Below are 23,750 nucleotides of genomic sequence, written 5' to 3'. Positions count from 1 at the left end.
AGAGAAGCAAATGTAACGAAGTTATTGCAATGGAGTGCACGCTTTGGAATAGTGGCTGCATGTACTAACCAAGGGCCCACAGTGCATACCTACCTCGCTAGCCGCTTTCTCCTTCGCAATATATCAGCCCTGGAGGGCTCTTAGGAATGACTTTTGTTTTGTATTTTCATTTCGTATATTCAATACTCTTCAAAATGTCGGCTATTTGCACAGAAACCACCTCCCAATGCCTCGCTTCGTGTTACATTGTGCTGACTTCTCGGGGTAATCTAACTCGCGTATACGAGCCTTAGGAAAGCCGTTAAATTTCCTCCGGTGCTATCAGGAAACGAACACCGGAACTGAGAGGCCCGCTGTGATATCAGGCCAGATATGTTCTTTGTAGACGTAGGGTCCCACATCTTGTAAGATCTCGCGGAATCGATGCCGCAGAGGATTGAGAGGATTCATGCCAACAGCAGCGATTATTGCCAACTGGCCCTGCACTGCCTTCGTCACTGTCAAGTGTGCCTCCCCGACTAAAAACTTGACCCCCACCAGTAGTCCAGCCACTGAACCTTCTTCAGTAGGTGTCAGAATACGAGTCGAAAGCGTAGTTTGCAACGGCTTGGAATGCCTTTCCTTGCACGGTGCAGAGCATGACCGCATCATTCCTTTCTCCGGCAACCCCAGACACCTTTGACTGAAGACGGCAAAGCTCGACGTGTCCCGCGTATCCTTGACGACGCGGAACCAGTTATGGGACTCTTTCGGTGTGGATGGTAATACAGGACAATTGGCTGGGCTATAGCTAAAGGGCCAGGATACTTGGAGGTTTCCTTCGCCGTCGATACCCGTGTGCTCGAGCGCCAGAATTGAGTTTAAAATCACACGACGGGCTTGGAGGCCGGAGAGAAGCTTGCTTTGCGCAGGTGTCACGTCGAGGGAGTCTATGTCGTCCAGTGACCTCCATCGAGTCCAGCATGAACTGATACAATTCTTGTCGCCGATATTGTGGGAGCAATGGGCCGGGTGGTCTGCGTCTTCGGTGCTTGTTTCAGAAAAGCGAAGAGCATCCCAGAGCGTCACTCGCTGAGCGTTTCCGGTACACGCACTCACTTCCAATCCGACACGGAGCTTCAGAAGTGGTATAAGCCTTGTGTCTGGCTTTTTGCAGTCTGTGATAAGCATTGCCTTCAGGGTGCGCTTCGGGATCCGCTTGTACTTCTTCACGAGTCCGGCTGTGACATATTGTCCGCCGGCAAGCTGAACATCGTACCCGTCACTCACATATCTTGATTTGCTTGTTCCAGGGTACTGGAGTCGACAAGCGATCTGTTGTCCAATACTGGTGATTGACGATTTGCACTTGTCATTGACAACAAGCCCAGGCTTGATGCCAGTGCTTGTACCGATTAATATCCTCGATCTGCTGCCAATGAAAATGTTCATATGCAAACTCTCATCGGAGGTATCTCTTGGGATTTCTGTCACCCAGTGGCATTCAATCTCCTCGTATGCCAAAGCTTCCGAGACGGAAGACTCTCGCTGTATTGGAAGGGGGATAATAAAGCCTCTCTCTGTTTGGATTATTGGCGCTTCGTCTGCAGTACCTTCGACCAGCGACACTGGCCCCCACAATTCCTGAATATCCTGTACAGTGAGAGATATCTTCATCCCCTCGGGAGGAGCAGAGACTTTCCCTAGAATCCATGCAGGACCACCTATGAAGTCATCCAAGCAAGCCAGCTTCCGCGGCTTGAAGGCATACCCGCCAAACCCGACAGGAATCTCTTCCATCTCTTCATCCCAGAGGTTGATATCGAAGCGGCAAACATGTGAACCGGAGAATGAAACAATCCCAATAGACAGGATGTTACACAGGTACCGAAGAATTTCCACGGAATCACAGTCAAAGAGCCAATTGTTGTCAAGATTGAGCATAGTCTGCATCCAGGCCATTGCCGATCCTTTTAATGCACCCTCTTCTAATGTGCTCAGAATGGTCTCCAGCAAAGCACCAACTTGGCCCAGTGATATATGGAAGGCACTGGCAACGCCATCCCGGTCTTGATCTTCGATCAAGATGCTGATGGTGTTTCCACAAAATCCTTGGGACTGCAGATACCCAAGCGCAGCCTGCCAATTCCCAAGACACTCGATACAGTCATCCAGCGAGTCAAGCTTGATACGGGTGCCATTTAGCATGCCGAGTCTCTGTGCGGTTTGCAGCTCGAGCTGGTCCAATTCACTGAAATAACGAGCTGCGTCCAAGATGTGGTCCATATTCTTCGTGTCGGGTATACCTGCATCTATCGAGTCCTCTTCAGACTCGGGAGTTGTGATATCTGTTGCAACTGAATATGCAGCCGAGCCAGAGCCATGAGAAAGCGAAGATCGTCTTGGTTCGTGCACGATGGGTTCTTGTGGTTCTGTTCCGCCGGGAGCTAAGGAGTGGTCCGGCTTCTTATCGACACCATGTGACAATATAACATTTCCTGAGTGCAGTATCCCTCTCCAGGGGATGTCCCGCGCCCCCAGGACAATTTGTAATCTATCATCCACCCTTTGCAGAACAGCCTCAAGGTGGGCCTTCAGCCTTAATAGCTGACCGTGGTTCAATGAAGGGATCCTCTCTGATATCTCAGGTAAACGATCTGCAATTTTATCAGGCTCCGAATACGAAGTCCGAGGTGCCGAACCGTCTTGGGAATCGCGTCTGGCAACTTGGTCGGGATCGTCTGGGAAGGTCTCGTTCCTCTGTATGTGGGACGGTTTGAACCATCCGTGCTGCCTAAATCCAGGCGACGAATCTACCAGGTCCAATGCTGAGTCTACCGATTCCATGAAAGGGGGCATCCCACTCAGGAATTTATAATCGACTTGGTCTTGATCAGTGCTAACGCGAAAATCATCTGGAAAATTTTCGTTATTATCAGAAGTCATCTTCGGAAAAGGGCACAGAAGACTGTGAATCACTTGAATGAACTGGGATTATCTGCCTTTTTAACATAATACATGTGTAGGTAGCCCTCAGCCATCCCGTAAGCAGGACATCGTGGTGGCATCGGATTGGTGCATCATCGTGGCTTGGTTTAGCTGACGTCGATCAGCCCTGACACGTCAGAAGTGCATAGCACTAAGACAGAAATTATCGGTCTTAAGAAGGTAAAGCAAATTGAGTCCTCAATAAATGCCTAGTTGTCCGTTCAACAGGCAATGTGTAATACTTCCGCGGAGACTGTCCATAATGGATTCAAAGGACAGTGTGAGCTTTCCACAAAGTAACTAGGATCGAGTGCTTGGATTGACCGACGCGACCAGTCTACTCTGTCGCAACAAGTCAGTCGGACTACTGGAATCCACGTTGAAAGCAAAATACATACCTCCAGACATGACATATCTAGCACTCCTCCAGCATGGGAAGCTTCTCGACCCACTCCTTCGCCGAAACGACATCCGTCTTGCGCGCAAAGACCTTCTCCATTAGAACGCGGTGCAACTCCTCATCGCGATCCATGCAGCAATCCTCCAAAACGGTAATGCGGTAGTCCATATCCATTGCCTGGCGAACTGTCGATAGGACAGCTCCACTGGTGATCAAGCCCGCGACAACGATTGACTCGGCATTTGCGCAGCGCAAAAGCATATCAAGTTCGGTAGCAAAGAAGGCCGAGACACGACGCTTGGTGAGTACCACTTCTCCAGAGCCAGGGGCGATGGCTGGGTGGACTTGCACGGATGAGTGGCCTTCGAGATATTCACCGCGTGCGACGACAGAGGGCACAGATGAGTTGTTAGGGTGGTTTTCTGGATAGCCTGGGCGGAAACCGGTAATGACGTGGATGATTTTCACGTTGGCCTTGCGTGCGGAAGTGATGGTTGATGCCAGACGTTCGAGGTAGGGCTCCGTCTTCTCGAGGCGGTCGATTACCCCGTTTTGGACGTCCAGGGTGAGAAGGACGGTAGCCATGGTGGGCTGCTGATAGGTGGAGTTAGAAGGTTTGGAGGGGGAGATAGTGAATAAGGATGAGTTTAAGTTTAAGAGGAAAAGTTGAAGAGGAAGTTGATATATGTATCAAACGAGATGTGTTAAATGGTTGCGGTTCCGGTATCACGGGTCCCGGTACCGGCATGGACATATGGAATGGAAACTGAAACTATACATTCATTTTATACAGAAGGAAAACGGTAAGCGTCGTAGACCTAGGCACAATGTTATTAAATACATGAGAGAAGAAAGAAAATAGTTTGCAATACCACGCAAGAATTGAAGGCATATCAGTCGAGTCTCCGTCTCTTGAGCGCAAACTGCTCCAAAAGCTCAACCCTTTCTTTCAGACGAGCATTCTCTTTCTCTAGATCGCCACGGTCCAGAATTAAGTCATCGCGATACCTCTTTTGCGTTTGAGGTGATCCTTCTATGCATTTATCCAAGATGTCCCGGTGCCTTTTGGACGACATCACTGAACCAGATGGTCCTGTCTCTGGAGTCCTGGCCCGAGGAGTCTTTGGCAGTCTAGGTGTCCTGCATGGTGTAATGGGCTGGCGACTGTTGGCAGTCTCGCTTTCACTGTCGAATTCACTTCCCTCCGATGCAGAGCTATCATCCCTCTCTTGGCTCTCCTGTGAGTGCCGTGGTGAAGGAGGTGAATATTCGGGAGTAGAGTGTTGACTCATTGGCTCCGTGGATGGGATGATAGGTAAAGGAACACTTGTTCGAGAAGTGGCACGTGTGCTCGCCATTGCCGTAGGGGTGTCATCCGAGTAGAGACGGCTATCGAGAATAGAAGTTCTATCTTCTGGCACAGCCGTAGCTCGGTTCCCTTGGAGACAGTTGCGAAGGCGAAATTCATCCAACGGTACAAGGCAGCTTTGACGCCAAACATCTGCAGCTTCTTCTGCTCGTTTCGACGAAGTTACCTCGCCATCAATCCACAACGCGAACTCCCTCACTTCCAGTGTGATGGTATTTCCATTGTTATCGGAGAATCTTTTTCTCATGTAATCGGTATAGCTGCTTTGCATAGGCCCAAAAGCGATGTTTTCGACTGGGTTGAAAAATCGTTGATCATTCTTGGGAAAGGAAAGACAAGCAATCCTGTGGTCCCAGCAGAACTTTTCGAACTCAGGAAAGATTACGCAAAATCGATGGGAGACCAGCAGAATTCTCCACGCTTCGCGCCGACCTTTGGGTCGGGTCTCTGGCTCGAAAACGGTCTTCAGCCAGTCAAGTGCATGATTCGACTCAGCCCATCCTGACTGAGTGAATGAGACCTTGATGCGACCGAAGTTCTTGGTTTGAGGTGGATCCTGGCTCCTGCAGACAACGTATGGCGGCAGATGCTTTCCTCGCGTTGAGCAGCAGTGGATAACCGAAGAGAATGCGCGTCCTTCTCTCTTGTGATGTTGGTTCGGTGGTCGAACAAACATGACGCTTGACTTTCGATACATGGTCGTAACAAATGCGGCATCTTCCATAGCATATATGTTGTCGTTGGAAACCTGGAACCTCTGCTTGATATCTTTGAATGCTTGAAAGAACTTCAGAGCTCTGCGGTCTTCGTGCGGACCTTTCAATTTTAGTGTGTCGCGCTCTTTGGCTACGTGATCAGCAAGTTCTGGATGACGCATCCAGAAACCCTTCTGCCAACCGGCATTGAGGTTTGGTCTATTTCGGCTATAGCCCTGGTTATTGAAATATGCATTGGCTGTATCCTTTGCCAACATGTTATAAGGAAAGAATCCATGATTCAACCAACGCTCAATCCGCTCAACAACCGCATCCTCGTCCTCCACCGAGAGAGCTGGTTGACCCATGACACCAGACTTCTTTCGCAGATATGCACCAGCGAGGTTCGTGGCAACCTCGGAAGTAATTGTGTGAGATGGAGGCGCCCCAATAACAGTGAGCATACCCTGTCTTCTGATCTTATGATGTACAAGGGAGGTTGAAAGAGAGGCACTGGCAATTTCAGACAAAAGACGGCCTGAAATCCTGACCCAGAAGAAAATCCTTGCGCTGGGTTATAAACATTGACCGAGCCTCCACTCTATTAGCTCAGCAGAATTTTTGGCTCACATTGGATCGCTACATTTTGTACGGCCATTCGAGCCTTTTCTCTGAGCAGGAAACTCTCAATTCGGGTATAAAGTGGATGCTATTCCACAGGCCGGCTGGTTTCCATAGTGACCTGTATCCACAAAGCGTCGACAAAAATTTCTAGCGTACATGGAGCATTTTCAGCATTTTAGGTGGCTTTGATCTTTCGAAGTACTGGGAGTCTTCAATGTCTTTGGCATCCGTTTAGCGTGGTGGGCAAGGATGAGCCTTCACTGAGGGAAATTAAGGAGAAAGTTGATACAAAAGGAAAAAAATGTGTTGAGTGATCGTGGTTTCCGCTAGTACGGATCCCGATACCCACATGGATGTGTCAAATTGATGCAGCTATTCTATTCTATATGCATGATCTCGAAGTGCAACAAGAAAGGGAAGGGGGAATGAAACAGATACAAAGAAACAGAAGAAAACTGGAAATGATGGTATGTGTAGATGCTCATTCGAGCCTGAGGGGTCCGACCTTAGTGCAATGACAATACGAATCTCCTATTCAAAGAGTCCTTGATCTTTGGGAAGATGACAGGGGCGGCGAACTGGATGGTTTGCTCAATCTTCCAGACACACCTAGCATAGCCCAGCGTGATATCCTCCCGGCGCCGTTTCTTGTTATCGGGCCATGCGTTTTCGTACTTACCAAAGCACTCCCTGAAATCCTCAAGCGACATCACAGAACTTGGTAGTACTGATTTCCGGGATGAATTTGATTTGGAGATTTTTGGCCGCTTCGGGGTTATAGAAGGTGATATAGGAACGTGAGCAATGGAGTTTTCTTTCTTCGCTACTTTATTGCTCTGGCTCGTTGCTCCTGTTTATGCTCGGTGTCTGTGGAATTTTCAGGCACTTCTGGGACCTCCTGGGCGGGCATTTCTCGAGACTGCTAGCCTTGCAGCGACTGTGGTGAAGGTACCTGCTCTTGGGGAACAATGACATAGATGTCATTGTCGCCTTCTTCGGCGTTATTGTCGGCTGTCGTTGGGTGTCCTGAGTGTCCAAGCCGTGTTCGAAACATTCAAAGACTTGGGATTCCCGGAGATCGTCTGTCTCCATTGAATAGCGAGCTATACGATTGACTGTAAAATATCATCAGTGAAGCTGGCTGCAGACCACTTATGAGAAAACCGGTCCGCCAGTATCTTCCGACGCTGACTCCTGTGGAGTTGCCATTACTTACCCACGTAGTGTATCGCGTGCTTGACATCCATGGATGATTGTCCTGGTTCATGAAAACGTTGGTTACCTAATACACAACAATCTGATGGAGTCACAATATACCGCTGGAAAAAGACTTTGAATTATCCAGTAGAACAGTTGTCCCAGTTCAACCAGCGACTTCGCAGTCATATCGCTCTTGTGTGCCGATCGCATTTGTTCAATGCCGCTATTAACTTGTGAACCTTTGTCTGATAAATTGCGTTCCGATGGTCAATATCATAAGGAACCATGATGTCGGTCCCGGAATCTGACAGCGGGCGCGGCCCGAGTGCATCCCCGGATTCAGCCAGCTCCAGTGTTTGTTGGCAGACTGTGCTCCACGTGTACCCACAGCGGAGATGAAACAAGGCAAACCTCAATAAAAGCAGATGACTGCAAGCCTGACTATGGACATGACTGAGAGTGTGAGAACAATCAAGATGATAGTTCTCACCTGTGCACAAGTTAAATCAGTTGGTCGACCTCGGGACTGGACCTTGGGACCCAGGCGGGCCGATGACGTGATTACATAATGATCCTATGACGTCGATGCCAAAACTATAAGACGAAGCTCGTCGCGAGCATTCGCGACTTTCTTATGGCTGCCTTCAATCACCGCCTGGAATGGCCAATGACGCGTCGACCTACTTCATATGAAAACATTCTTATAGCCTAACACAATCACCATGGCTGTGGCATCAGTCCCGATCACACACGGCGGTAGCAGTGAGTGTTTCTGGCTCAAGTATGATCTTTGGATACTGATAAGACCACAGGTATGCTGAAGTCTGTCGCAGCGCTGAACGGCCGCGCATTCGACACCGATCCCGTCATCGCGTACATGCTGTTGGGCATGTCTCAGCAAGAAAGGTTGGCTTATCTGCCGACATACTGGACCGCGCTCGTCAAGTCAGCCTTGCTCAATCATGCAGTGATCACCGAAGCCGATGGCTGGAAAGCGGCCTCTGTCCTGATCCCACCGGGTGGATACATCGAAAACGTCTGGACTCTTCTCTGGGCTGGTTTCCTGGGCGTTCTGTGGAAAATAGGACTTCCAGGCGTTAAGGTAAGGGAAAGCCCAACATTCTCGCACGGGACACTCCTAATCTAACTGACTATCTAGCGCCTTTGGACCGAATTCTCTGGTATGACCGACAACGCGAAGAAAAATGGTCTACGTGGACACACCCAGTACTACTACGTTTTCAGTATCGGAACTGAGCGTGAACACCGTGGAAAAGGTCAGATACTCCCATCTGTGATTGGCTCATACCCCATCTCTTACTGATATTTGCCTTAGGTCTCGCGAAAGCCATTATCCAGGAACACCAGAAGACCGCCCAAGCTGCGAACCTCCCAATCTGGCTCGAAGCAACGACTACAGGCTCGCGCGCTCTCTACCTGTCGATGGGATTCAAAGAAGTTGAAGAGATTCGGCTTGGCAAGGGCAAGGTCGCTGCTGATGCTAGCATTCAGCCTCACGGGCCAGGAGTCACTCTTTGGGCGATGGTATGGTGGCCAAACCCAGCTCCTGAAGCTATTTCCTAGGCTTTGCAGGTATCCTTCTGCTTATCCATACGCTTATTGCTAGCATATGTATGTATTCAAGTGCTCACGTTCACTATCATGTACCCAGTTTATCCATATTCATTCATTATTCCAAATCGCTAACAGTTTACAGTCTAACAACTCTACTAACTCAACCAAAAAGAAACACTCACCCCAGGAAACATTGTGTAAGCTGTTTAAAGCCTTAGGGATAACACCAGCCTTGACATTACCTGTAAAAAGTGTAACATTCCCTCACTCTAGAGTTTCCCTATGAAAAGAGCATCTAATACGACGTCGGCATATTCTTGTACGTAACATCCTACCATCTTGAACCCAATAGATATGCATCACTAGACCTACTTTCGAGGCCAGAGCCTCGGCCCACTATTATTGTTCTACTTATTTAAAACATAACCCCAGCTTATAAGACTACCAAGACCATAGAGCAAATATAGACAACGTTAATTATCATTAGAGAACATTAAAGATCATAATTGCGTTGCAATCAATATAAGAAAATCATAAAACATCGACTCCCGACTCATCACAGCGCCTTGAGCAATTCCTGGATCAAGGGCAAGAAGCTTGTAACATCATCAATCAGGAGCGTCGTCTCATTAACGAACTTCGGAGTGAGGAGGTCATGAGCGTTCTCCAAGAGCGCTCCGACATCCGAGATAACCGAAGGCTTCAGCAGCTTCTTCACCTCGGGCAGCAAGTCGGGCACGTATCCAAGGATATCCTTAAGCGTGCTGGCGACGTCGGGCGTCAGGAGGCCGTCGGCGTTCTCCACAAGGTCTGAAGTATCTTCGACGAAGGCGGGTGTGAGCAAGGTGGTAGCGTTAGTCACGATATATCCTAGGTCGGTGATAATGGTTGTGTTCAGGAGAGATTTCCTAAGATCGGGGATCAGAGGAATCACGTCGCCGAGGAGATCCTTCAGTCCAGTGACGATAGGTGGGGTGAGAAGATCATCCGCGCTATCGACCAGACCAATCGTTTCGTTAACGAACTTAGGCGTCAACAGAGTGTTGGCGTTAGACAACAGAGAACCAATAGCAGTGATAGTGCTCTTGTTTAGGATCGACTTCAGTCCACTTGCCACCTCCGGAGTGAGGAGATCGCCGGCCTCGTTGACTAGTCCCTTAGTGTCCTTGACGAAGTCTTCCGTGAGCAGGTCTCCGGCGTTGTTCAGAAGAGCCTCGATCGAATTGATCATTTCCTTCGTCAACAGTGACTTCAGCTCGGGGATTAGTGGAGTAAGATCGCTAAGGAGCGACTTGAGAGCCTTGACCAGGTCGGGGGTGAGGAGAGCAACAGCCTCGGTGATGAGAGTGTTGGTATCCTTAACGAATGAGTCGGTGAGCAGCTTGTTCGCATTGCTAAGCACGTTCTCAATCGCCTTGATAGTATCTGGTTTAAGCAGACCTTTCAGCTCGGGGATGATAGGAGCGAGCTGAGTGAGGAGAGATTTCAGGCTGTCCACCGTATCCGAAGATAAGAGCTCACTAGCTTCATCGATCAGGCTAGTGGTCTGGTTCACGAAGCTAGTAGTCAGTAGACTATTGGCATTGCCAAGAAGAGTCTCGATCTCCTTAACATTGCCCTCCGTGAGAAGACCGCTAGCCTGGTTAATAAGGGGACCGGCCTGTTTGATGAGCTTGCCGGTTGTGTCGATGAAGCCGGGAGTGAGCAGCTTGTTGGCATTGCCGAGGAGACTCTCGATTTCTTTGACATTGCCCTCGGTGAGAAGACCGCTAGCCTGGTCGATAAGGGGACCGGCCTGCTTAATAAGCTTGCCGGTAGTGTCGATAAAGCCGGGTGTGAGTAGCTTATTGGCATTAGACAAGAGCGACTCGATAGCCTTAACGTTGCCGTCGGTGAGTAGACCACTAGCGTCGTCGATGAGAGGGCCAGCCTTGTCGATAAGAGGACTAGCCTTATCAATGAGGTTGCCGGTCTTCTTGACGAAGCTGGCAGTGAGGAGGTTGTTGGCATTGTCGATGAGGTTGTCCACCTTGTCGATAAACTGACCAGACAATAACTTATTAGCCACTTTGAGAAGGGTCCCAATCTCCTTAGTGTTCTCCTCGGTCAAGAGCATATTGGCGTTGTCAATGAGATTGCCGGTCTTCTTGATGAAGTCCGCAGTCAGAAGGTCATTGGCATTGCCGACCAAGACGCGGAGCTGGTTGTCGACCGGAGGTGCGAGACTGGTAGAGAGATACTCGAAAGTGTCGGCGAAGTTACCCAAGAAGGCTGGGTTAAGCAGACTTTCAAGACCATGCAGAAGGTCCCCAAGGCCGCCACCACCACCGCCGAGGAAACTCGAGAAGGCCTCCTTCATGTCTGGCAGGATATCAGATTTGCTGTCATCAGAGCTGCTGTCTGAGGTGGTAGACTTGGTGCCTGAGGTGCCTGTAGCAGAGGCAGTAGGGGTAGTCTCGGCAGGGGAGGGACTAGTCTCAGCAGTCGACTTAGCAGCAGTTTCAGTGGGGGCGGTTGCACCGGCTGAGTCGGCTGACTCTTTAGGACTGGGTTCAAGAGCAGTCTTGATGCCGCCGACCATGGATTCCACGGGGTTGGCTTGGGTCGTGTCGGCCGGCTCTGCAGCAGCTGTAGTCTCTTCTTCCTTCGCAGCCGCAGCAGCCGTAGTAGCTGTGTTGGCAGCTTTGACGGTGTCGGCGGGAGGCGTAGTCTCAGCTGCGGCATTGGCCTGGTTGGCATTGGCTTGGTTGACATTGTTTGCTTGAGCGGCCGAAGTTGTCGGGGCGGGCTGGTCTACAACATTCGCGACAGGGGTGGCGGATTCCACCGGGGCTGAAGCAGCGGCCGGACTTCCTGTCACGTTGACTGTGAGCAAGAGCGCCGTGGCGAGAGTCGGCAAAAGACGCATGTTGTCGAATGGGCCGATCTGGCTTTCGTTTCTTTTGATATCTTGTCTGGCCAGTCGAATTGGCGTCGATTCCCCAAACCTGTCGTTCAAAGGTTTGTTGCGGAGCGAAACAGGAAGAGCCTTCGGGGAGATTCAAAAGCTGAAGCCCGGCGCAAGCGAGCTCTTTATTTGCATTGCGATGGGACTGATCGTCACGCAGCAGACGGGGTCTCAGCTAACCGCAATTGCACTAACTTCTTTTTTTGCGTCCTCCGTCCAGAGTACGAGGTAGCTCCATCATCAAGCAAATAAGGATCGACACCGAGGTTGACTATTGATAACGTCCCATGTGATTCGCAATGATGAGGAAATCCCATTACTCCGTCCAACTCCACTCGACAGCACAATCTAGCAGCTCGCTGTCGGCCGTGCCTGGAAACTAAGTAGGGATCGGCAGTACTAGCAGGGGAATGGTAGTAAATTTCCGCAACCCGAGGTCCAGCCCAGGCACATGTGTTCGCTTCCTGGGGGGGAAGGCTGGGCATCTATTTAGGGAATCGCAAAAGCTTCTGCGTAAATTGGCGTATTGCGGATGGATGCGTGATTTCCGGGGCAAAGAGGGCAAAAGCGGGGGATGATATTACCCCACAAGTAGCCCAGATGGAGGAACAAAAGCCAATAATGTGGCCAAATGGAGTTGGAAATGCGAAAAAACGGGGAATATGGAGAATGATAGACGGAAAACAAGGAATTGAAAGGAACAAAAATGAGGGGAGACTCGGAGTTGTGACTGAAAGAGGAAAAGAACTGCATGACTCTGCTCATCGCTCATCTCCACCAAAAGCTTCGCAATTCCCATACATCAGATAGTATCCTCCAGTTATTTTCTTCATGTTTGTTTACATTGGAGAATTAGCATTGGGGATGTAAATGTATGAAGATTTAGTAAACATCATGTATGTGCTATGTTGTACATGGTATAAGAAACAATTGACTAGTACTTTGTCCTCTTTAACAGGACCAAGTTGAGATCGCCGTCTACATTTGGAAAGCTTAAGCGGTCATCTTTTATTCCCCTTTTACTATTTGCTTGCTATTTCTTCATCCCAAATGTAATGTCTGTTAAACCACCCTAACTTCTCTACTCCGTACCCCCTACTGTATACCGAGTACTGCCTACATCTCTATGTCTTCCTCAATGCCACATTCCTTTAGCACCTTCAATCGTGTCTCTGTATCATCCGCACATGGACCAAACGACCTGAATTCCAGAAACCATGTGCGAGCCTCCTTCTGATTGGTCATGTTTCCCCGTAGCAGACGCTTCCACTCTAGGTCATCCTCACCGAACCCCAAGCTAGCCCCCATAAACTCCCACCATACAGGGTAATATCCCGAGCCCTCCCAGTCAATTAGACCAGTCAATTCGAATTTAACTGGGTCCACGATAAAATTGCGGTTAGTCAAGTCCCCGTGGGTAAAGGTCCACGGGTGAGGAGAAGGCATGCGATCACGGAGCCGCAATTTAACAACTTCCGGTACCTTGGCGCTCAAGGATTTCGCCAAAACATCCCAGAGCTCGTCGGCTGTGCTCAGTGGGCCATGTGTGACGCCAAGGTTACAATCATTAAAGAGAAGAGGACATGAAAGCGGTTGACCATGGAGACTTTCCATCTTAGCGGAGTGGAACGAGCGGAGCTGCCCCAGATACTCTGCGGTCTGACGAGCCAGTCTTTCCCGGTCGGGTTGGGGGATTGACGGCCAGATCTCCTCTAACGGTACCCCAGGCACCCGCTCGACGATCTGAAAATATTTCTCGCCCTCGGTCCACTCCTGCACGGTCGTCGGGACGGGGATGGTGGTATTCTCTTTGAGGAAGTGGGTGTTGATGACCTCATGGCTAGGGGGATCTCTCCCGCGCTCCTTCAGAAGAAACTTTGAGCCGAGGGACCAGTAGCCCCGATCGTGGGCTCCGTAGAAGAGGCGCACACTACTTTGGTAGATGCAGCGTCTTTGCTGATCTGGGGTCCATTTGCATGCGGGGCAGGGGACCTCCGATGATGACATCAGAAGCTTTTATTCCGTATTTCCTTGGAAGCGAGATATTTTGTGGATTAGAAACGTCTCACGTTGATGGTAGATCTGGGGAAGGATCACAAGATAAACTGCTCGGTTCTTTCTACAAATTCCCAGGTGTACTCTGTAGCGGTGAGTGAAGGGACTTTCCGGGGTATACGAGCACATACCTCCACACGGATGGGTGCATTTGCGCAATGACCTACCGTCTAGATTAAAATGGTACATCTTCTTGGATTTTCAGAGCCTCGGATTTTGACTCTGGTTGTAATGAAAAGCAGTTGATTTCATCGCTATCACTCGTCTCACTTGCCTCTTTAGTTACCTCGACCTCGGTCGCCTCAGCTGTTGGGTTTAGGTACATATGTAACGTTGTGAAAATGAGCGTGCTATGCCTCAAAGATATGATATCGCATGCTGTCCAGGCTAATGCAGAACATCCGACTGAGAGTTTGGTTCATGGCGTTGGATAAAAGTACTAGATACTGGCCATCACGGAACCACAGTGCTATATGTTACTTTGATTGAGAAACAGTGTCTCACTATATTCATTTACACTATCGTATGGTAAAGCCTCTAATGGTCTACTTTACGCATTTGACTGATTCTCCATACTGGACCAGCCAAGAAGGGAGTCAAGTACTTTGTCGGGAGTTGGGCATCAAAGTCGGCCCTAAGCCTTGAGCTACTCAATTAGGTATCAAACACATGGTTAGAATGTCTAGTGTATATGTCATAAATAAGGAATTGTTAGTATTATGAAGGTCTAGAATATCAACAGTGGTTGTTATTCGCCCAGAAAGCCCAGTATGTACATAGTAGTTAAGCCACACATCCCAGAGGGGTTGAACCGATATGCTACGCATCTACAACATAGTTTGAATATCAACATGCTTACTTCGTGCCCAATCAGATATAGAAGGCTCTCACCGCTAATTCTTTTTCCGTGTCCTTGAAGTAGTCGCTGTTGGGTCCCTTCAAACTATCACACATGGTTACCCCTGGGCTTTTAACAAAACGAAGTTCCAAATACAACTACGATGTACAGATCTACTACTAGATATAACATGCTAGAGAGCAGAGTACAGAGTCAAGTCCAGAGCATTAACAATTTCTAATATAACTGGTCATCCACTTGAAAAAGCAGTAGTTCATATCGGTTTAGCCCGAGATACGCGCAGACGGATCCGAAATATATAGTGTCGGTCCTGGCTGCTTCACACCCCTCGAACTACTCCGTAGAAATCGATATGCTATTATAATATGGCCCCACAATCTACATGGAAAGGAATATCTATAGACATATACTCCGTATAGCTAGATACAATGTACATTGGATCTGATCAGACCAAATCCAAATCCCGAGCATAACAAGAGTAAGCAGAGATACCTACGCACGCTACGGGTTAGTCCGTACAACATGCCATTACCCGAGACACTAGATAATAAATGAGGAGGATTGAAAGGATCCAAATATCATACGAGGCAGACTAGGTAAGCCTAGATCCTCCACATCACCCCATAATCCCTATAAGCCTCATAGAGTCCCAGGATCAGACCCCGAAAACGGTTACAAGTGGATCATGAATAAGCATCAGATGATACCTACCTAGGTACCTAGGTAGATTCTATGCAAGACGAATAGGTAAAAAGTAATATGCGTCAGAATACAGTCCAAGCCTAAACATGTAGGAACAATGCATCAAATAGTTCTCACAGGTAAAAGGGTAAAGAAGCCGGGGATAACTCGGCCGGCCGAACCAGCCAGCCACGACTCCACCCTTTCAACCTTCTTCTCGTCCACAAAGAAAGGGGGGCAGAGTTCAGGGATACCTCTGATTTGGTGACGTCGATTTGAGAATCCACGCACTTCCAAGTACCGGATCAAGGGATCGGTCGGCCGATAACTTGAAACTGCCGGACCCTCCAGGGCTGCAGCTAACATCTAAGAGGGAATGTGCCGACTTCTGTGGTCGACTTTCGAGATTCGACTTTCCACTTCCCACCTTCTACTTCCTACTTTCAATCCCCTACAGGACTGACAGGTGCAAGTATCCAGGACCTTCCTTCTATTGTGAAGAGATTCATATATCGATATCATTCTTCCCAACCGGGCAGGGAGGTATATATATGTATAGCGCAAAAGATGCTAACCGAATAGGAAATGCCCAGGTATTGTATATTCCCGATGGTCCCATGTTCCCCAACTCCCCGAGCGCCAGTACAAGGAAACAAAACGAAAAAAAAAAAGAGATGTGAGCAGTTACACTACTGGGTGGTCCCCGCTCATGCTTGGGAACAACATCACATCCGAAACACGACCAAGGATATTCCGCATGCTCAAACCTTCCATCGGTTGCAGACCTGCACTGGTGGTTGATGGCATATTCGGGCTGGGTTCGAGAGAGGGAGGGGAGGGCAACAAAAGGGGGGAATATGTGGTGCTCGATGGTTGCCCCGTCGAACTGCCCGTGCGAGCGCTGAAGGCCTGCCGGATCTCACGCAGAGCACGGAGTGAAGAAGAAAGATGCTTGGCGGAGTCAGTGCGCTTGTTCTGGTGCATGCCACCGTCTGTATAAACATGGTCCGCCAGGACCATCTCCAACCTGTCGATCAGCTGCCAGGTCTGAGGCCTGTCGTCATTTGCAACGAGCAAAAATGCCGACGCAATGGTTCGCTGCAGACTGATCCAGGACCGCGAGCAGTGGGAGTTGATCTCGTGCAATTCGACAAACGCGTCGATTGTGTTGATCAAGCTACCGATACAGTCTTCGCGGATCATTGTGCGACGCTGTGCATCCAGGTGGACATGTGGGTCAAGCGAAACGCGACACAAGACAGAGAGAAGATATGAGGAGTGCAGGCGCAATTCGGTTCGCTCAATATGCTCGGCTAGCGACCGACAGTTGTCTCGATACCGCAGATGAGGAGTCGCTTCAGCGAGTATCCGCTGGATCTGTAGTTTATACTCACGGATCTCATGGACACGTAAATGAGACGATCCGGGATACATGCGCGACCGCAGGACTTCCAGCGCCAAAGACACAATGCGACAGAGAGTCTCGAAATATGAGCGATGGCCCGGCATTGATTTGGGATCGAATGGAATCTCGGGTTGGCTGACCATGGTGATCGATGGTCGGTCATAGGCAAGTGAGAAATGGCTGTTCTGGAAGGCCATTGTCCACCTGAGAAATGTGAGCTTGAGTTCTACCAAGAGAGAGAGAGAAGGCCTACCAGACACGCCGTCGCACTTCCTGTTCTGCAAGTGAGAACCCGGTCGACTCAACATGCAGCCCGAGAACAAGACACAGTCGCTCCGTCATGCCTGGTATCGGTTAGCTTGACCATGTTATTGGGAACACTCAACACATACCGAGCAAAGTATATGATGCACCTGCATTCATATTGTATGAAAGTACATTGCTAATGATGAGAAGAACCTGAATTACTTCTACACTGGGTTGCGATACATAATTCAACATCCGAAGACATTGATACGCACAAGAAACTGGAGCAAGTCAGTACAGTACCCCCGACCTTCCTGGAACGCGACGCACCGTATACCCATGAGGTCAACTCACGGTCGCTTTCCGGGATGTCAGACAGCTGGCATCCCGATGCAAGAACCGCAAAAAGCAGACTGAGAAAAGCCAAAGGCATCCCGAACGGTTTCACTAACCCGTTGGCATCGGCTTTATACTCACCCCCTGCTCGTCGTCGATTCTCGAGAAGTCGTTTGGTTTGTCTTTCTAATTCTGCGGTATCCGAAAGCACTGGGTATAAAACTGATCCTATATCTTGGTAAAACGCCAGGAACCTGACAATTGGAATTAGCATGCATCGCAGAACACCGCAACTCTCCGACTTACTCCAAACACCGTCCGTCTTCCGGAAGAACCGCACAAACACCGGCGATATTGAATGTGTACGGATCAGAGGACCACAAATCGACAAAGGGGTATGCAGCCGACTCATTTCCCAAAGCAAGTTCAGCAAGAAGATCCTCCTGGGGTAGCGCCTGCGCTGTGTCCTCCGACATCTTTGATTTATCCAAAATATCAACCAGAGCCGACCGTGATCCAAAATGGACTGCGCCCGTCTTTAAGACATTTGATCCGTAGACACCTTCCGACCGGGCGGAACTTTTTCGTTCAATGGGTTCTGGTTCTGGTTCTGGCGGCTTGCGAGTCGAGTGTGTTTGGAAGAGCGAGTTCAGACTGCCGAGGGTCTGTTCCATTAGGACCATCTTGGAGTTGATTTCATCCCACTCCGCCTGGGAGATATCAATTATATCCGGTAAATCGGGATCTGTACTGGTGGCCGAGGGATGATCTGTTGCATATGAGCCATTGATTGTGGGAGCCGAGCTGGTATATGGGGCGATCGCGGGGGAGGCAAAGGTAGGTTGCTGTAATGGAGTGGAGGAAGCAGTGACGGCAGTAGCAGGAGGGGGTTGTTTCGCAGAGGACGGACGACCGTAGGAGCAGGTGAAGTTTCGTTTGGTGCAATTGCCGCAGGGGACATTGCGATCGCAGCGGACTTTGCTCGCTCGGCAAGGTAGACAAGTCTTGCACTCGCGCGGGCGGCGACGAATAGGGTAGGTTGGCATAATGTGAATTTTTCCTTTTTTTTTTTTTTTCAGGACCTGATTCCCGTGGTCGACAGCACAGGAATGGTAGGAGAGGCTGCCTGCAGCGACCGGGCAATAAGAGGGAGCGGCATAGGAGGACGTAGATCGAGGTGAAGGCGAGGTGAACGCTGAAAATAGACAGCTCTCACTGGTGCTGACCAGTCGGAATAGCGCCAATAACGAATTGGTAGGAAAGACTAGCCCTGGAGCGATTGATGCGTCCAACGCCTATCATCGGGGGTCCGTGAGCTGCCCCGGATTGTCCTGTGAATCAACACGGAAACCTGGGAATTCGAGATAAAGGATGGATCTGAAAACTTTGAAGAATTTAGACTGTCAACATTGAAAAGAGTGCCAAGGTATTATGTCTGGTTAGACCTTGAAAGGTGGAAGTGTGGAAAAGCCCTGGAGTGGTAGATTGTGAAGTCGCCCAGCCCTGGAGGTCCGCGGCAGATGATTTCATAAGGGGAATGTTACAGATTCTACAGTGTATTTGGTCGACTTGATTCATTGACTTTTATATATACATACTTGTGACTGAGTTACTTGAAGATTATATACATATGTACATACTCATATTAAACTCATATTAACTACTTCCAGGTTATACGAAAATGTCTAATTGATTCTATATGATCTATATATATAGGGAACCCCGTCATATAAAGTCATGGTCATTTCTATAACGAATAAAAGGTATCACTCGTACAAAAGGAGTTAAGGAAACCAGACACAATGTTTGCCTCTGTGTCAGAAAATAACATTTTTTTCTTTTTCACGCCTCGGACTTCTTCTCAGAAAGCTGGGGTACCACCCACCAGTCATGCCACCGAGACTTAGACCCAACCTCAGGAACAATCACCTCCAAGTTGAGGGGGTTATCTTCTGTAGAAGCTGTAGAGACAGCCTTCTTGACCGCCTCGACAGCAAGACTAGTTCCAATGCAGGAACGCATGGTGTTCTTCACATCGCGCTTCCAATCCTCTTCAATGGCCGAAGGCGGCGGTTGCGTGGGTGCAGAAGGGTCATCAATGAATGCCCCATTGGCAAGAGTCGCCTCCCATGCCTTGCGCGCTTCGGCAATGGCTTTCGAGGCACGCTCCAAAATGGCGGCGTCAGAATCACCTTCAAGAGCTGCCTCGCGCTGGTATTCCTCGTATGGGACCAACTCTGGCAACGTGATAGGGATAAACGGCTTCATGCGGATTTCATAGCGGAGTCGGTCGGTGGAATATGCCTGGGGAGATGAGGCAGACGGGAGCACGTTGTGCCGGGCCAGCACAACATACAACGCATGTAGAGCAATCGCAAAGGCATCCACTGCAATGATGTGCGTGGTCAACCTCTCCAGAGCGTGGAGTGATCGGTGGAACGCGGATGCCTTTTGAGAGGAGGTTCCAGCGCGATCGCCAGTAGACATCAAGTCGCGTTTTCGTGCAGCCACAGTAAACGTGCGAATGCGATCAATGTGGCCGAGATGTGTAGAGCAAATATGAGATAAATACCAGTACATGCCTGGTAGCTCCTCCGGTGAATAGATCGACAACTCAAAGCCCATTTGGAGAATGAGTCGGAATTGGACGAGCTTCTGATGATAGGCCCAGCTACTAAGCGGGAAGGACCAGGTCGGTTCGCCGCCTTGGAATTGTAGAGGTGGTTCCGCACTCAAAGTGCGGAGCTCGAGATCAATTTCTTCCGCCTGCGTTGAAAATCAATATTAACACTCAACTGGCAAAGAGACACAAGGCAAGTCTCACCTCCATCTGCAGATTGTCCCAATCGACGAGGGTATGGCAGAGTGTTCGGCGCATGCGACACCTATTGAGGCAGGCACATCGCACAGTATCAACAAAGGGCTGTGGAAGTTAGCAGATGGGACACGTCATGATCTATATATTCACTAACCTGGGCAAATCGTTTCATGAAACCATCCATCTTCTGGGCAATCTGGAACCGAGGATCGGACGGCACTTCCACTTCATCGGTGTTAGCCTCGAGCAAGATATTGGCAGGCAAGACGAGTTCCGCGAGTTCGTCGTGTAAAAACTCCTTCACTGGCACGGCACCTAGAATCGTCATGTTGCTGACAATCAATGCTTGAAGAAGACAACGAATATAGATTGACGGTTGTGGTTTTCGAGAAAGCAAAGTCCATACAGCAGTCTGCAATACAAGTTAGAGCCAGAACTAGATTCAATTTCAAGAGTACATACCTTGAAATTGGTGGGACCGGTGTAATCAAGCATCTGCTGCATGTCTATCGCATCTTGGCACAGTCGTTTCAGATGCGCGAGCGCATCATCGGAGGTAATATTAACCATCGGACGCGGCGGCACTGTGCTAGCAAGCTTTCGTTGAATCTTCAAGCTAAAGGCATCTGGCACCGGCTTTCCCAGCACGACTGTCTCTGTCAGAGGTTGAAGCTGAGCTATACACGAGGCAAAATTTTCCACAGATCTGGTTTCAAGTACTTCAACGTCTTGATGTAGTGCGGACAAAAACTCATGCCGAAACACGAGTCTGCAACGGATGGCATCTTTGAGCTTCTGGTCAATATCGGTCTGCTCCGCAACCCAAGCAACCGCCTGGTCCAGCAGACGGTGGAAGTGGGAAATATCGAAGGCAGACATAAGATTGCGGTTGTATAATTGACTGACAAAATCCTCTTCCTATTTCGCAAACGGCATTAGCGATAGTCATAGAACTGGTTCCCGAGCCAGCCCACTAACCTCATAATAATATTCAGTGGCCACTCGGATGTGCACAAAATCACAAGCTTTGACTAATGCAAGGCAATAAGCTCTCAATACGAGGTTGACCAAAGGGGAATCACTTGGTACTCGGTCGAATCGAGCGTCGTCCATGGTTCTCGGCACCGGCCACAATAATTTATCGAGATAGATTGACGTGAATAGTGTCTGCGAAAGAGGATGTCCCTTATGCCACGCCACCTGCCATAAATCAGCAACCTGGGTGTCTCCGTATGTGCAAGGTCATGTCCCACCTCGTGGCACAGCAACTGGTCCATCAAGCCAACGATTTCCTCTGGTGTCAAAGGCCGCCGTACGTCGTAGTCATCTTCCAGCGCCTGCGCAAGATTTTCTCCGGGGGCTATATAGCCACTATCCATCTTCGAGTCCATAATCTGTGCGGGTTCGGTCGTCGTCAGCTGCAATTCTCCTTGCACGTTTCACATCCGGTGAGGAAGGTAACGCACCTCCAATGCGCCCACAGCTTCGAACAGGGTGAACGTCTCATCTTTCACGAGCTGTCCTGCATTTAGATCTACAAGTACAAATAATTAGATACTGTATCGAAGCTGCCGGGGGAATATGCGTACTGGAAGCGGCTTCTGTAAATTCAGCGGTAATGTCGCGGGGTGCGGACTGCGCAACGAACCGCGGACGGGGAACGCGAACTTCATTATTCGGCAGCATCACTAAGAATCCCAAGTTTTTCCCGCAAAGCCGTCCTTATTACGGAAGTTCAAACAAGTGTCGTGCTGTCGGACGTGCTTTTGAGAAATCGTAGAAATCGAGGGGGAGGCGGGGAGGTGAGCGGAGGAAAAAGCGAGTCGGGAAGTTGACAACCGGGTCCTAGGGTGACGTGAAACATTTGACCGGCCACGTTTGGGCAGTATATGCATTCTTACGGCAGTTCTAATTAACGGCTTATGGATGGTGTGGAAACAAAGACGAGTGCGATTTCTAAGCTCTGCCCAACCAGACAGGCCGGTATTGCTACACATGTACATTTCAATGCCTTCCCCGGACCAAAATCTCGCTCAAGTCCGTCACACTCGGGCCCTGCATATCTCCAAGCTCGATTCTCTCAGGTTATGGGTGAATAAGGCTTATTTCTCAGCGGCCTTGGCGAGGGCCTCGTTGTTGGCCTGGGCGAGGGACTTGACTTCACCCTGCTTTCCGTTCTGTTCATCGTCACATTGTCATCAGTCAAAATTCTGCAGCATGGAGCTTGGAGAATCCACTAACCTCCCACTTGGCAAAACGGAGGTCCATCTGTCCGCGGCGCTCAGATGCGAGGCGAGGGCCTTCCTTCAAGGAGCGGCGCACCGTGCGGGCGGCGATGGCCAGGTAGCGGTTGTAGCTGGGGTTGGGGTTAGCATTGGATTGAAAGACAATTTGTGAGTACGTACGTCAAACCGGCAGCTTTCCAGGCGGCAGTCATTTTGAGGAGAATGTGGGAGGTATGGTTCGATTGAAGGGGTGAAAACGGTTCGGGTGAGTTTGGAAGCGTTCGACTTCGGAGGATCGGGATGACAAGATCACGTGGGGAGAGATCTGGCTTGGGAAGGCGGTGACTACCATGGCGGTGAGCATTTGCTCGGTTCGATGGCCAGAGAGCACGTGATGCAGGAGCATGCTGGTGGAAGAACATTAGTCCGATATAGATCGATAAGCGGCTACGGCGCTTGTGTCCAAGGTTCCCGTACTTAAAAGGGTTGAGATCCTAGATTTGTATTATATCATCCGATTCAATTAGAGCTACTATAATCCTCTAGTCTCTCATGTATCTCATACATTATTTGGTCGAGTACGATGCCATCTTCTTTAGTGCTGCTAAACCTAACAAATGCGGCGGAAGAACATTAGTCCAGTGCAGATTGATAAGCGCTTGCTGTCACATGACTAGCGTTTATTTTGACAACATCCCATGATCAGGTATGCAAAGAACCGCCTCAACACATCGGTATCTGCGGTATACAGCTGGGCATTCCGTTGATTTGATACATCCATGGAACAAACGTATTTTCAACACCTGGCGAAGAGGTGCGGCACTCGATCATCATTATGAGAGTAGCTGATATATTCAAGTCGGTTGTCCGTCCATTTGCTGTAAACCTGTCCTGTATCGTTTCCACTCGGTAGCTCCAGGGCTATACACACTATGACCTCAAGCTTCAACATTAATGAATTAAACCACAGGCGCTGAGTGCCATTGGGTAATTAATATTTGCAGTCCGCGGTTTTTGGTTACTTTTTCGAGGTTGGTGCGGAGTACAAGTTGCGTGGAGCCCCATAGATCGTTCGTCACGGCAACAACCTTTATACCTCCATATAGGTACGAAGAACACCATACAATGCGACACACTCAGTTTCCCGGCCACACAACGCCCAATGGGTAAAATTATAATCGCTATGTGCCATTGCTTCATCAGTAGTTGCATTCCGTGCTTTTCATTTCCTTTTTCGAGGCTGGTGGGGTGGAGAAGCGTAGCCACGAAGTTGTATAGATCGTTCATGGTAAGGGCAGCAAGGAACGTATCGTCGCCGTATCAAGTTAAGTTTCGTAACCATAATACG

General features: G+C 49.4%; 11 protein-coding genes across 11 annotated transcripts; 1 reads left to right on the top strand and 10 right to left on the bottom strand.

Annotated features, from left to right (window-relative positions):
• Positions 1–321: 321 nt before the first annotated feature.
• Positions 322–2,925, bottom strand: N7489_005167 (uncharacterized protein; the record flags this gene model as incomplete). Its single annotated transcript, XM_056710919.1, has 1 exon — positions 322–2,925. One exon carries the CDS (start codon positions 2,923–2,925, stop codon positions 322–324), a length of 2,604 nt encoding a protein of 867 aa, XP_056569340.1.
• A 457-nt stretch (positions 2,926–3,382) lies between these two features.
• Positions 3,383–3,952, bottom strand: N7489_005166 (cysteine hydrolase family protein; the record flags this gene model as incomplete). Its single annotated transcript, XM_056710918.1, has 1 exon — positions 3,383–3,952. The coding sequence occupies one exon, from the start codon at positions 3,950–3,952 to the stop codon at positions 3,383–3,385; it is 570 nt and encodes a 189-aa protein (XP_056569339.1).
• Positions 3,953–4,260: 308 nt separating this feature from the next.
• Positions 4,261–5,895, bottom strand: N7489_005165 (uncharacterized protein; the record flags this gene model as incomplete). The annotated part of the gene is made up of 1 exon (XM_056710917.1): positions 4,261–5,895. One exon carries the CDS (start codon positions 5,893–5,895, stop codon positions 4,261–4,263), a length of 1,635 nt encoding a protein of 544 aa, XP_056569338.1.
• A 666-nt stretch (positions 5,896–6,561) lies between these two features.
• N7489_005164 (uncharacterized protein) lies at positions 6,562–6,765 on the bottom strand (the record flags this gene model as incomplete). Its single annotated transcript, XM_056710916.1, has 1 exon — positions 6,562–6,765. One exon carries the CDS (start codon positions 6,763–6,765, stop codon positions 6,562–6,564), a length of 204 nt encoding a protein of 67 aa, XP_056569337.1.
• A 118-nt stretch (positions 6,766–6,883) lies between these two features.
• N7489_005163 (uncharacterized protein) lies at positions 6,884–7,302 on the bottom strand (the record flags this gene model as incomplete). The annotated part of the gene is made up of 2 exons (XM_056710915.1): positions 6,884–7,158; positions 7,272–7,302. The coding sequence occupies 2 exons, from the start codon at positions 7,300–7,302 to the stop codon at positions 6,884–6,886; spliced, it is 306 nt and encodes a 101-aa protein (XP_056569336.1).
• A 675-nt stretch (positions 7,303–7,977) lies between these two features.
• N7489_005162 (GNAT family N-acetyltransferase) lies at positions 7,978–8,839 on the top strand (the record flags this gene model as incomplete). Its single annotated transcript, XM_056710914.1, has 4 exons — positions 7,978–8,017; positions 8,068–8,357; positions 8,415–8,532; positions 8,592–8,839. The coding sequence occupies 4 exons, from the start codon at positions 7,978–7,980 to the stop codon at positions 8,837–8,839; spliced, it is 696 nt and encodes a 231-aa protein (XP_056569335.1).
• Positions 8,840–9,386: 547 nt separating this feature from the next.
• On the bottom strand, positions 9,387–11,738 carry N7489_005161 (uncharacterized protein; the record flags this gene model as incomplete). Its single annotated transcript, XM_056710913.1, has 1 exon — positions 9,387–11,738. One exon carries the CDS (start codon positions 11,736–11,738, stop codon positions 9,387–9,389), a length of 2,352 nt encoding a protein of 783 aa, XP_056569334.1.
• A 1,155-nt stretch (positions 11,739–12,893) lies between these two features.
• N7489_005160 (aminoglycoside phosphotransferase family protein) lies at positions 12,894–13,784 on the bottom strand (the record flags this gene model as incomplete). The annotated part of the gene is made up of 1 exon (XM_056710912.1): positions 12,894–13,784. The coding sequence occupies one exon, from the start codon at positions 13,782–13,784 to the stop codon at positions 12,894–12,896; it is 891 nt and encodes a 296-aa protein (XP_056569333.1).
• Positions 13,785–16,056: 2,272 nt separating this feature from the next.
• Positions 16,057–18,405, bottom strand: N7489_005159 (uncharacterized protein; the record flags this gene model as incomplete). Its single annotated transcript, XM_056710911.1, has 5 exons — positions 16,057–16,981; positions 17,031–17,121; positions 17,170–17,304; positions 17,354–17,613; positions 17,666–18,405. 5 exons carry the CDS (start codon positions 18,403–18,405, stop codon positions 16,057–16,059), a joined length of 2,151 nt encoding a protein of 716 aa, XP_056569332.1.
• Positions 18,406–19,201: 796 nt separating this feature from the next.
• Positions 19,202–21,863, bottom strand: N7489_005158 (N-alpha-acetyltransferase 35, NatC auxiliary subunit; the record flags this gene model as incomplete). The annotated part of the gene is made up of 8 exons (XM_056710910.1): positions 19,202–20,125; positions 20,184–20,282; positions 20,332–20,589; positions 20,640–21,095; positions 21,156–21,377; positions 21,431–21,571; positions 21,644–21,711; positions 21,767–21,863. 8 exons carry the CDS (start codon positions 21,861–21,863, stop codon positions 19,202–19,204), a joined length of 2,265 nt encoding a protein of 754 aa, XP_056569331.1.
• A 416-nt stretch (positions 21,864–22,279) lies between these two features.
• On the bottom strand, positions 22,280–22,824 carry N7489_005157 (ATP synthase subunit epsilon family protein; the record flags this gene model as incomplete). The annotated part of the gene is made up of 3 exons (XM_056710909.1): positions 22,280–22,354; positions 22,419–22,533; positions 22,583–22,824. The coding sequence occupies 3 exons, from the start codon at positions 22,822–22,824 to the stop codon at positions 22,280–22,282; spliced, it is 432 nt and encodes a 143-aa protein (XP_056569330.1).
• Positions 22,825–23,750: the final 926 nt, after the last annotated feature.

Source organism: Penicillium chrysogenum, assembly GCF_028827035.1.
Source record: "Penicillium chrysogenum strain IBT 35668 chromosome Unknown utg000002l_segment0_segment0, whole genome shotgun sequence".
Classification (NCBI taxonomy): Eukaryota; Fungi; Ascomycota; class Eurotiomycetes; order Eurotiales; family Aspergillaceae; genus Penicillium; species Penicillium chrysogenum.
This window is presented reverse-complemented; position numbering and strand designations above follow the sequence as displayed.